The 13,225-nt window shown below is 40.4% G+C and overlaps 1 protein-coding gene across 1 annotated transcript in view; it reads right to left on the reverse strand.

Annotated features, from left to right (window-relative positions):
• The window catches only part of COLGALT2 (collagen beta(1-O)galactosyltransferase 2), a 166,240-nt gene that overhangs the window by 36,881 nt on the left and 116,134 nt on the right, over positions 1–13,225 (reverse strand). The window contains exon 7 of the mRNA XM_082265582.1: positions 1,849–1,925. Coding sequence (XP_082121708.1) covers positions 1,849–1,925 — 77 coding nt within the window. The remainder of the gene's footprint in view (positions 1–1,848; positions 1,926–13,225) is intronic.

Genomic DNA, 13,225 nt, shown 5'->3' on the forward strand with positions numbered 1-13,225 from the left:
TCTCCATTGGCCTTAAAACCGAGGTCCGCTACTTAGAGGCATGGGCTGGAGATGCAGAGAATCACAATCACAGAAACAACTTAAACATTCTGGGTATTCCCAGTGCTATATATAAGTACCTGAAATAAATAATAAAATAATAAATAATAAAAAATAAAATAAACATTCTGGGCATTCCAGAGGGTGTAGAGAGCTCAGACCCAACAACCTTCATTGAAAAGCTGCTGGTGCAACTGCTTCTGAACGCCAAGTTTTCTCACTTTTTGTACTGCAGAGCGGACATATGGTATCCCCATGGCCAGGGGGCTGCCTTGGGCACCGCCTCACACCTTCATTTTTAAATTGTTACACTTTAAAGACCGTGATTTGGTCCTTTGCGAAGCCTACTCTCAAGAAGACCTTGTTTATTGTAACGCAAAGCTGCTTATATTCCGTGACTACTCAAATGAGAACAGCTGTATTGCGCAAACTGCCAGGAAGCACGACTCCGCTTTCCCTGTGTTCTGCATCATGTTACAGAAAGTTGACCATCACATGATAAGAAACTGTGTCCCACTTCCGGGTAGCTTACACAGTACAGCAGGTTGTGTTTCGACATCCTGAGTGTGAGAGCTCATGGGCATGAAGGCTTGGTTACCAGGGAACTATGGCGACCATGTGCAGCCCTGATGAAGCCAAATGTGAAAAATACCAGTACACCATGGGGATATCTAAATCATGCTAGAAACATTACAACCAAATATATTATGAGTTATAAGACTAAATATATAAGACAAATTATTAAAATGGTCTCTATCCAGCTCCAACTCCCACTACCGAAGAAGGATCTAATGCTCATTTTCTGTCATGCACGAGTAATACACACTAATACTCCCTTTAGTCCACAGTCTTAAAGCGGCGTTCCACCCATTTTTAATAGGTTGGAATGCATAGATCTATGTAATCCCCTTTAAAATGGCTTTTACCAATGGAAACTTTTTTTTTTGCTAGTAAATACCTTAATTTCTGCTTTATTCCTCCTCTCCTCACTTCCGGGTCCGATCGGCGATGACGTCATTCGGCAATTCGCAGTGTCTGCTGGGATGTATTCTATTCCAGAAATCTTGCAGTAGCTGACCTGTACTGAGCCATGCCTGCCCCGCCTCCGCCCCGCCTCCTCTCATTGAGTGAGGAGAGGAGGAATAAAGCAGAAATTAAGGTATTTACTAGCAAAAAAAAAAAGTTTCCATTGCTAAAAGCCGTTTTAAAGGGGATTACATAGATCTAAAGTTCCAAAAATGGGTGGAACTCCACTTTAAGATATTCCTCCTCTCCAGTTCTTAGTTATGATGACTGGGCCTCTCCTTCAGCAACCTCCCTCTTCTTGTCACTTCATTCCATTATGTACAGTGCAGAACAACTGCAGGGGAACATGAAATATACACAGGTAGGAGTATCCACCCATATTTCAGTGCTGAAGAGAAGAGGACCTTAGTACTAGGCTGGAGAGTAAGGTAAGTACTAGTGTGTGTTATGCATACCCTAGAAAAAAATGAGAACTGGATCCTTCTAAATCAAGGTGGGTAAAACCACTTTAATTATTCCTGTGCTGCCGGGTACTGCCTCTACTGAATTAGGCTTTAAGTTCCTATAAGTTGCCAAATGCAGTCCTTGTACAATAAATATATTAAGCACCACAAATCCCTTGGCTGTGACAGTGATTTATAACATACAGTTGCTTATTGCATATCAACTCTCCCTGAGAGATATAGTGCATGTGGAAAAAAAACAGTTACCTTGCTTTTGGTCTAATTTAATTAAGTTAATTTTCTTGACATTGTATTTAATCTTAAAGTGTCAACAGCTAACCTCATCAAATCCCATCTTGTCTGGAAGTTTAGGTGGCACGTAGACATATCGTGATGTTTCCAGGGGTGGTCGATCAACTAGAAGACAATAAGGGCCAGTTTACAAAATAGAATTAGAATAAAGATATGCATCTATCATCATTTAAAAAGCAATACAATCATTGATTCCCCATTTATTAAACGCAGCATAAAGTTTAATCCCCCTAAACTGGAAAAAAAAGGAACCTCCATCATATAAAGAATGGTTCCTACGAGTGGAAAAACGATAAAGTTAGAATCTCTAACAATGTGGGTAGAAGAGCAATATGAGAATAGGGTAGAGATATGGGGGTTATGGCAAAATTTTAAAGAAACAAGGGATTACTTACTGATTTAAGAAAGGGGGAGGGCGGGGGAAATAGGGAAAAGGAGGGGGGAGGGAAGGAAGGGGGGGTTGCTATCGGTAAAAATGTTCTGAAAAATGAAACGGTACTGTATGTATTAAAATGTTTTGTATGTTGAAATTATTTAATAAAGAAATTAAAAAAAAAAATAAAAAGCAATACAACTCATAAGACTTGTTATTCAGATTTGGTTATTATGCTTAGCAAATGAAAAACAACCTGTATCTTCCATTTTGTCCTTAGCAATCCTCAACACTTATTGCCCCATGGAGGAACCAACAGCTGAGTGAATACCCTTACAGGGGAAGTTCGCTGATAGACCTAAATGCTTGTTAAGGAAACTGTTGGAGGTGAGGGCAATACCTACATGGTGGTAGAGGTCACTAAAGAGGTAGAAATTGTTTTAAAAGGCAATTTTTTTTGTTAAAAAAGGAGGCACTGATGGTGTGCACAAGAAAATAATTAATAGTTCATGCAAATATTAGGACTTTTCTCAATTTATGGTGGATATTGAATGCATCAATATATACTCAACTGCCACTTTATTAGGTACACCTGTTCAATTGCTTGGTAACACAAATTGCTAATCAGCCAATCACATGGCAGCAACTCAGTGCATTTAGGCATCTAGACATGGAGAAGATGACTTACTGAAGTTCAAACCGAGCATCAGAACGGGGAAGAAAGGGGATTTAAGTGACTTTGAACATGGCATACGTTGTTGGTGCCAGAAGGGCTGCTCTGAGTGTTTTAAAAACTGCTGATCTACTGGGATTTTCACACACAACCATCTCTAGGGTTTACAGAGAATGGTCCAAAAAAGAGAAAATATCCAGTGAGCGGCAGTTGTGTGGACAAAAATGCCTTGTTGATGTCAGAGGGGAATGGGCAGACTGGTTTGAGATGACAGAAAGGAAACAGTAACTCAAATAACCACTCGTTACAACCAAGGTATGCAGAATACCATCTCTGAATGCATAACACTTTAAACCTTGAAGCAGATGGGCTACAGCACCAGAAGACCACACAGGGTGCCACTCCTGTCAAATAGGAACAGAAAACTGAGGCTAGAAATCGCACAAGCTCACCAAAATTGGACAATTGAAGATTGGAAAAACATTGCCTGGTCTGATGAATCTCCATTTCAACTGCGACATTCAGATGGTAGGGTCAGAATTTGGCGTAAACAACATGAAGACATGGATCCATCCGGCCTTGTATCAATGGTTCAGGCTGGTGGTGTAATGGTGTGGGGGATATTTTCTTGGCACACTTTGGGCCCCTTAGTACCAACTGAGGATTGTTTAAATGCCACGGCCTATCTGACTATTGTTGCTGACCATGTCCACCCCTTTATGACTACAGTGTACTCATTTTATGATGGCTCCTTCCAGCAGGATAATGCACCATGTCACAAAGCTCAAATCATGCCAAACTGGTTTCTTAAACATGACACTGAGTTCACTGTACTCCAATGGCCTCCACAGTCACCAGATCTCAAGCCAATAGAGCACCCTTGGGATGTGGTGGAAAGGAAGATTCGTATCATGGATGTGCAGCTGACAAATCTGCAGCAACTGCGCGATGCTATCATGTCAATATGAACCAAAATCTCTGAGGAATGTTTCCAACACCTTGTTAAATCTATAAATCTATGCTATGAAGAATTAGGGCAGTTCTGAAGGCAAAAGGGGGTTCAACCCAGTACTAGCAAGGAGTACCTAATAAAGTGGCCGGTAAGTTTGTATATATGTTTTTGCATATGATTATGCACATTATTTTGGATATTTACCAAAGCACATGATATTGGATATATGGTATAATTGTATGGCACCATATATTTTATATTTTGTGATTGTCAGCACAGATAAAGCAAATACTAATTAGTGTGGCATCCTTGTATTTATCATCCAATCAAGTATGATTTTTTTTTTTTTTTTTATTGCCAGCTGGTTGGGTATTCTTTACAAACTTAGGCTTTACCACATTCACTAAGTTCTGGGAAAAATGACTGCAACTGCACTTGCAAACTGTACGGTCTATTTACCGTTAGTAAATCAACCCTGATGTAATAAATAAATATGCCTTTAACAGGGTTTACAGTCCATCTCCTGCAGCACCAACACTTGTGCAAAGGCGTAAACCACACATAATATTTAATTTGGTGGGGCTGCTTGATATTACCAAGTGCATAAAAATGCTTCATGTACAGTGAATCCCGAAAGTATTCATAGCTCTTAACTTTTTCCACATTTTGTTATGTTACAGCTTTTTTCCAAAATGGATTAAATTCATTATTTTCCTCTAAATTCTACAAACAATATCACATAATGACATTGTGAAAGAGGTTTGTTTGAAATCTTTTCAAATGTATTAAAAATAAAAAACAAAAAAAAATCACAGCCCTTGCCTAATACATTGTTGAAGCACCTTTGGCACCAATTACAGCCTGAAGTCTTTTTGGAGTATGATGCCACATGCTTGGCACACCTATTTTTTGGCAGTTTCTCCCATTCTTCTATGCAGGACCTCTCAAGCTCCATCAGGTTGGATGGGGAGCAAGGTGCATAGCTGTTTACAGATCTCTCCAGAGATATTCAATCAGGTTCAAGTCTGGGCTTTGGCTGGGCCACTCAAGGACATTCACAGAGTTGTCCTATAGCTACTCCTTTGTTATCTTGGCTGTGTGCTTAGGGTCGTTGTCCTGTTAGAAGATGAATCTTCGCCCCAGTCTGAGGTCCAGAGTGCTCTGGAGCAGGTTTTCTTTAAGCATGTCTCTGTACATTGCTGCATTCATCTTTCCCTCAATCTTGACTAGTCTCCCAGTTCCTGCCACTGAAAAACATCCCCACAGCATGATCCTGCCACCGCCATGCTTCACTGTAGGGATGGTATTGGCCAGGTGATGAGCGGTGCCTCGTTTCCTCCAAACATGATGCTTGCCATTCAGGCCAAAAAGCTCAATCTCTGTTTCATCAGACCAGAGAATTTTGTTTCTCATGGCCTAAGAGTCCTTTGGGTGCCTTTTGTCAGACTCCAGGCGGGCTGCCATGTGCCTTTTACTGAAGAGTGGCTTCCGTCTGGCCACTCTACCATACAGGCCTGGTTGGTGGAGTGCTGCAGAGATTGTTGTTCTTCTGGAAGTTTCTCCTCTCTCCACAGAGAATCGCTGGAGCTCTGTCAGAGTGACCATTGGGTTCTTGGTCATCTCCCTGATTAAGGCCCTTCTCTCACAAACACTTAGTTTGGCTGGGCACAAGAGGGTCATTGTCCTGCTGGAAGGTGAACCTCCGCCCCAGTATCAAGTCTATTGCAGACTCTAACAGGTTTTCTTCTAAGATTGCCCTGTATTTGGCTCCATTCATCTTCCCATAATCTCTGAGCAACTTCCCTGTCCCTGCTGAAGAAAAGCATCCTCACAACATGATGCTGCCACCACAATGTTTCATGGTGAGGATGGTGTGTTCAGGGTGATGTGCAGTGTTAGTTTCCCGCCACACAGAGCGTTTTGCTTTCAGGCCAAAAAGTTAAATTTTGGTCTCATCTGACCAGAGCACCTTCTTCCACATGTTTACTGTGTCCCCCAAATGTCTTCTCGCAAACTAAAAAAGGGGCTTCTTATGGCTTTCTTTGAACAATGGCTTTCTTGCCACTCTTCCATAAAGGCCAGATTTGTGGAGTGCACCACTAATAGTTGTCCTGTGGACAGATTCTCCCACCTGAGCTGTGTATCTCTGCAGCTCCTCCAGAGTTACCATGGGTCTCTTGGCTGCTTCTCTGATTAATGCTCTCCTTGCCCGGCCTGTCAGTTTAGGTGGACAGCAATATCTTGGTAGGTTTGCAGTTGTGTCATACTCTTTCTATTTTCGGATGATGGATTGAACAGTGCTCAATGAGATGCTCAAAGTTTGGGATATTTTTTTATAACCGAACTCTGCTTTAAACTTCTCCACAACTTTATCCCTGGCGTGTCTGGTGTGTTCCTTGGCCTTGATGATGCTGTTTGTTCCCTAAGATTCTCTAAAAAACCTCTGAGGGCTTCACAGAACAGCTGTATTTATACTTTTTAAATTAAATTACTTAAATTAAATAACACACAGGTGGACTCTATTTACTAATTAGGTGACTTCTAAAGGCAATTAGTTCCACTAGATTTTAGTTAGAGGTATCAGAGTACAAGGAGCTGAATACAAATGCACCCCACACTTTTTAGATATTTATTTGTAAAAAAAAAAATTGAAAACCATTTATCATTTTCCTTCCACTTCACAATTATGTGCCACTTTGTGTTGGTCGATCACATAAAATCTCAACAAAATAAATTTATGCTTTTAGTTTTAACATGACAAATGTGGGAAATTTTAAGGGGTATGATACTTTTTCAAGGCATTGTATCCTTTAACAGTATCAATACCATCCTGCACCTTGTAGTGTGTGATCCTCTGACTCTCACCTCCACCATAAGCAAAGTGCTCGCTTAGCAGCTCCTAGCACGGAAGATCAGTGACACTTGTGGCTTTAAACCCGTCCAGGGCTTTTACACTATCCCAGGAACCTCTTTGGGCATGTAGACCCACCATCCAGGAGGCGTTACTCACCATAGCATAAAATCCTTAAAACTTTATTCAGCGTATTCAAAGTATTGCACAAATGAAATGTATATTCAACTTAAAAACAAACAAGCCAGCCAGCCGAATTAGCAGCAACCCGTCCTTTCCGGGACTCGAGGATCACTGTGACGTCAACATGTCACTCCACCCTACCTGTTTCATCATAAGATAACATCATCTTATGACAAAATGCATAGGAAGGAGCGATGTGCTGACATCACTTCCATCCTCGAGTCCAGGAAGGATGGTTTGTTGCTATTTCGGCCAGCCAGCTTGTCTGTTTTTAGGGCGAATATACATTTCCTTTGATGTAAGTACAATACTTTGAATACTCTGAATAAAGTTAAGGATTTTTTGCAATGGTGAGCCTTTTATATCTTGGGGATCTCATGCGATATCGCCTCCTGGATAGTTGGTCTGCATGTCCAGAGAGGTGTCTCGAATGGTGTAAGGGCCCTGGCTGGGTTTAAAGCCAAAACTGTCACTGACCTTCCGTGATAGGTCTGTGCAAGCTGGTAAGCGATTGTGGAGGTGATAGTCAAAGGATCACACATTACAAGGCGGTGCATGGTGTTGATACTGTTAAAGAATATTTTAATCACATTCGGACTTCATCATATCACTGGTGTTTGGAGCATTAAGTTTCAATCCTGTTAACAGCGCAATTCTGTATATGAATACAGGTTGTTCTTTACTGCTCCTTCTAACCATGCAAGCTTATGAGTCAGTTAACACTGAAAATAATGCATTCTGTGTGTGGCTGATATTTTATCCCAGAAGGGCAACAGGGTAGTTTACAGAGTGAAACTTCCTTCTGTCGACTAAACTACTAATCTCCTTATGCATTGTCATAACTTAAATTGAGTAAAAACGTTGACGAAGGCGCCTAGCTCTTTCTAAAGATATTAAAACCTGCTGCCCCTTTAATTGTTTGAAACAATAAATAGATATAAAAATGGGTAAAGAGGCGCTGGTGATCTTTTAGCTGGATATAAATCTTAGTTGGTTACGTATAAAAATCATATATAAAAAAATATATAGACAATATAGTATATGAGACACGTGCATAAAAAATATACTTATTAAGGTGCTTATTAATATTAATATTTATGTCCCAAATTTTTAATAGTGTATAAATTATATAAATACGGTATTGGTATTTTAGGTGTAACAAACAAAAAAATTTTGTGCTTATAGTGCATAAACTTAATTAAAGTGCAAATGCTGACCTTGATTTTCCAATAAATTATTACGTATTATAAAAGTGCTTAATATCTCCACCAATAAGTTATATTCACATATAATAAATATAAAAAAATTAATAGTGCTCAAAAATTTGTGAAAAAAGTCTCTATGTTTCTGGATTTTTCATGCAACCAAATTGTGCGTTTTTTGTGATCTTTAATTCTTTCTTTAAAAAGTGCTCCAAGTGCTGGGGTGTGTCACACGTGGCCTCTTACCAGCTTTCCACAGGTCACAAGGACCTCCAGCGCATGTGATCCCTTTAAATTGGGTGGATCAAACCTCTCCTCGGTACTTTGTATATCCTGCTCCTACGTTACTCGAGGTGGACAATATAGTCCATACATATAAAGATAGGAAAAAAGCCTCCAATAGTGAAATATTGTTTATTTAATAAAAAACACACACTAAGGATAACAATTTGCCTCTTACTCTTTGTTGTGCCCTCCTGGCACTGGGCAATTAAGCAGTATGGGTCACGGGTGTTGGGAAGATATCCTCAGGGGATCTGCAGCTCCCTCATGTATCTCTCTCCCTGTTCCGTTTATGCCGATCGGCTTGCGTCCCAGCCACTGCCTCGAATGCCTCTGTTAGTTCCGGGTTTAGCATTAACCACAATGCATTTCGCTCATTGTGACGCACATATTGTCCACCTCGAGTAACGTAGGAGCAGGATATACAAAGTACCGAGGAGAGGTTTGATCCACCCAATTTAAAGGGATCACATGCGCTGGAGGTCCTTGTGACCTGTGGAAAGCTGGTAAGAGGCCACGTGTGACACACCCCAGCACTTGGAGCACTTTTTAAAGAAAGAATTAAAGATCACAAAAAACGCACAATTTGGTTGCATGAAAAATCCAGAAACATAGAGACTTTTTTCACAAATTTTTGAGCACTATTAATTTTTTTATATTTATTATATGTGAATATAACTTATTGGTGGAGATATTAAGCACTTTTATAATACGTAATAATTTATTGGAAAATCAAGGTCAGCATTTGCACTTTAATTAAGTTTATGCACTATAAGCACAAAATTTTTTTGTTTGTTACACCTAAAATACCAATACCGTATTTATATAATTTATACACTATTAAAAATTTGGGACATAAATATTAATATTAATAAGCACCTTAATAAGTATATTTTTTATGCACGTGTCTCATATACTATATTGTCTATATATTTTTTTATATATGATTTTTATACGTAACCAACTAAGATTTATATCCAGCTAAAAGATCACCAGCGCCTCTTTACCCTTTTTTATAACTTAAATTGAACTTTGCACTATGCTAAGGGCATAAGACTAAGGGCCTCCTACCGCATGCTAAAATGCTGTATTAAAATTTAAGAACAAAAAGACTGTCGTACTGCAAGGGTTGACATCCGCATGCATCCAGCCAGTTCCTGGGGAATGGCCAGTGGCCAAGTAGCCCAGTTGCAGACCCTTATCTGAGTATGCAGCCCAACAAGTCAGGAAAGGGGGGAGCGAGCGAGTGCCCCCCCCTCTTGGACCATACCAGGCCACACGCTCTCAACATAGGGGGTGTGGGTGCTTTGGAGCAGGGCAGAGTCTCATGGTGACGTCACTGGTTGGCAACGCCCCATGGCTATATAAGAACTGTCATAGAGTGGAGCTGGCACAAACGACGGGTGACAGCTTCAGAGGAGGACCAGGTCGGCGGTGGAGAAGACAGTAGCGGATGAGAAGAACGGAGGAAGAACACCGGAGGGAGAAGACCAGAGAAATATTTTTAATAATGGACTTGCCAAAACCGTCTCTTGTTTCTATTTATACCACACTGTCTTATTTTGGGGTGATTGGGTAGGAGAACAATGTACCCCATACTAATTTACATGGGGGGGGGGGCTGGATCTGGGTGCAGATTTCCCACAACCACCACCTAGGGTAGTCCGGAAGAGGCCCTTGTCCCCTTGGCACAGTGCCCCCAGACCCAAAGCACCCACCCCCCATATTGAGGGCGTGTGGCCTGGTATGGTCCGGGGAGGAGCTGGCTCGCCCCCCCCCCTTAAGTAAGCTGCCAGGCTGCATGCTCAGATAAGAGTCTGGTATGGATTTGGGGGGGGCCTTAAGCCGTTTTTTTTTTTTTTTTTTAATATGAGGGTTTGGTATGATCCTGGGGGGAACATACCAGACTTAAATGGCCTGCAATGGATCTTGGGGTTGGAACACTCGCCATTTTGTTTTATTTTGGTGTGGGGTTTCCCTTCAAAATCCCCAGAGCACAAGTCGCACCAAAAGTCGGATCACGATGATCTGAGTTGGATGCGACTTCTATTTAAATCAATGGACTGAAAGTCATTTCAGTTAAGATGGCTCTCATAGGGAGCTATTGATCTTGAACAGAGGCAGAGAAACGCTGCTAAAAGCTAATGCGGCTAAACACGCATTAACGCCAATGCAAAAAGGTACTAAAAGTGTGCTTTACAGCCGCTTTTTTCTGCCGTTGGTAGTGGCTTTGCAGCTCGTTTTTACTAGTGCCCTGTGTTCATGAGGCCTTACACGGTAATGAAGGACCTGCATGATGCACAAATCTCCTAACAAACATATTAATTAATTTAAATTATTTTAAAAATGCATATTAATGTTGGCACACATACATTAAAATGCATCATAAAATCATATTCTTCAGCCGTTGGCAAAAATGGGATGTTCTGTAAACCCTGCTAACTGCCTAACATTCTCCAAGTGGTCCCTGACCCCCAGGATAGGAAGCATGTTCTGCATTGTATGAGGCAACACAGAAGCATTTATTTATTTCACTGCAAAAAAAAATAGATGTCACGGACTATACCATATGTCAGCAATGCTGTTGCAGCATTTCCCACCTTGAGGAAAATAAAAAGTTAGAAGTTTACTATATTCCTCATGCTTACAAGTAAAAGTCCCACAGATACACTTATATTCATAAGCCTAATGCACCTAAAATGATGGAAATGAAGTTATATACCATATTTTCTCCAAGAAGGCATGTCACTTTCATGTGAAACTGTTTAGTACATAAGACAAAAGTAATTTAACATGTATGTGGTTATATAAACATTCCCAGTAGAGATGCAACCACACAGTCATAGGCCAAATGGCAAGATATGGTTTCAATATTGCGTCTCTGGTATACAATTACATTAAATGCATACCCTCCTGGAATTAGATTTCCATGGATTCTAATTACCTCATTGAGTTTTGTTGGACAAATGTTCCTGTTCCTGGAAGAAGAAATACCCCCTATACTTACAGATAATGCTTGGCATTGCATTTTCATTAAACAGAAAAACATTGATTAAAATATTTTTTACTGAATTAATGAAAAAGTATAGTGTATTTTTGGTGAACAAATATTTTATCGTTACAGTGTTTACATTAAGGTGCAACTGCACTTTTAGTGCACTTACACTCACGGGGGCATGCCTCCTCATCATATACTGTATTCACCTGTACCCGGTCTGTTGAGATCTGCATTGTGTGGTCATTTTAATGTAAATTTTTGATATTACATTTTCATTTTTATAATTGCATTAAATATTTGTTTTTAGGAAATTTGTAATAAATATAGAGATGCATAGCTTAGCTAATATAAATGGGACTGCAAGTGTTGTAATAACTGAAATAAGATATCAGCCATTTGACTTGGCTTCTTAACCACTTGCCGACCAGTCACTGGGACTGTACTGCGGCAAAGTGGCACGATTCCGTCCAGTGAGGTAGACCTACGTCGCTGGACTCCTCCCCCTGTAGGCGGCGCTCGTGCGCCGTCGGAGGCGCGCTCCCGCTGTTTTCAGTCACAGCGGGAGTCGGGCCAGGGGAGGAGCGGTGGCGATCGCCGCTGCTCTTCCCCGATCGTCGGGGAATCTAGTTTGGAGATCCGCCCGCTTGTGTAAACAGAGCGGGCAGATCTCCTAAGTGACAGACAGTGACAGATTACAGCGATCTGTCCCTGTGTCACTCAGTCACCTCCCCCCCCCCCCCACACGTTAGTAAGCACCAGGCATACATTAACCCCTCCCTCTCCAATAAAATTAACCCCTTCCCTGCCAGTGTCATTTTTACAGTAACAGTGCATATTTATAGCACTGATTACTGTAGAAATGTCACTGGTACCCCCAAAAGTGTCAAAAATGTCAGTCAAGGGTCCGATCTGTCCGCCGCAATGTCGCAGTACCGCAAAAAAAACGCAGATCGACGCCATTACGCTTTAAAAAAAAACACCAAAAATGACAAAAATCTTTCCCTTAGTTAGTAAACGCAATAACTTTTGCGCAAACCAATCAAAATACGCTTATTGTGATTTTTTTTTTACCAAACATAGGTAGCAGAAAACAAATTGGCCAAAAATTTAAAAAAATTTTGATTTTTACATTTTTTTGGGGGGGGAATTTCATATAAAAAATTTTTAAAAATATTGTTATTTTTTCAAAATAAACGCTCTTTTTTTGTTTATAGAGCAAAAAGTAAAAATCGCACAGGTGATCAAATACCACCAAAAGAAAGCTCTGTTTGTGGGGAAAAAAAGGACGTAAATTTAGTTTGGGTACAGCATCGCACGACCGCGCAATTGTCAGTTAAAGTCGCATATCGCCGAATCGCAAAAAGTGGCCTGGACGTAAGACAGCAAAATCCTCTGGTGGTAAAGTGGTTAAGGACTTGGATTGTGAGAATTTGAGTTTCATTAGAGTTACCATTTTAAGGATGTTTATATATTATGCAAAAATGGCTGTACATACAGAATTCAAAATTATCCACATAAATGAGGATTTGAAAACATTAATGCACATTGAAAAGATTTTTTGTATGAAACATCTGTTTTACACATACAATATATCTAACAATATAAAAACGAACACAGAAAGCACTGAAAATAGTTTTCTCAAAAGGGGAAAAATAATATATTTTATAAAAGAGAAGAAGGTTCCTGTTTGCCAGAGACAGAGGTTTCAACCTGGCTGCCATTAAAAAACCTAGGAGGAAAGGCTGCGGCCAGTGATGAAGTTGTGTTTTTAGGGGAGAAGACAGACTATTTTTCTTCAATCCCTTGAAGCACCTGACAACGACCAAAGGACTTAGAAACTCTTATCAGCATGCATCAGCATCAATATTTTCTAAGAATTCCGCTGATAAGC

The sequence above is a fragment of the Pelophylax lessonae genome, assembly GCF_965119305.1.
Source record: "Pelophylax lessonae genome assembly, chromosome: 8".
NCBI classification, from domain to species: domain Eukaryota; kingdom Metazoa; phylum Chordata; class Amphibia; order Anura; family Ranidae; genus Pelophylax; species Pelophylax lessonae.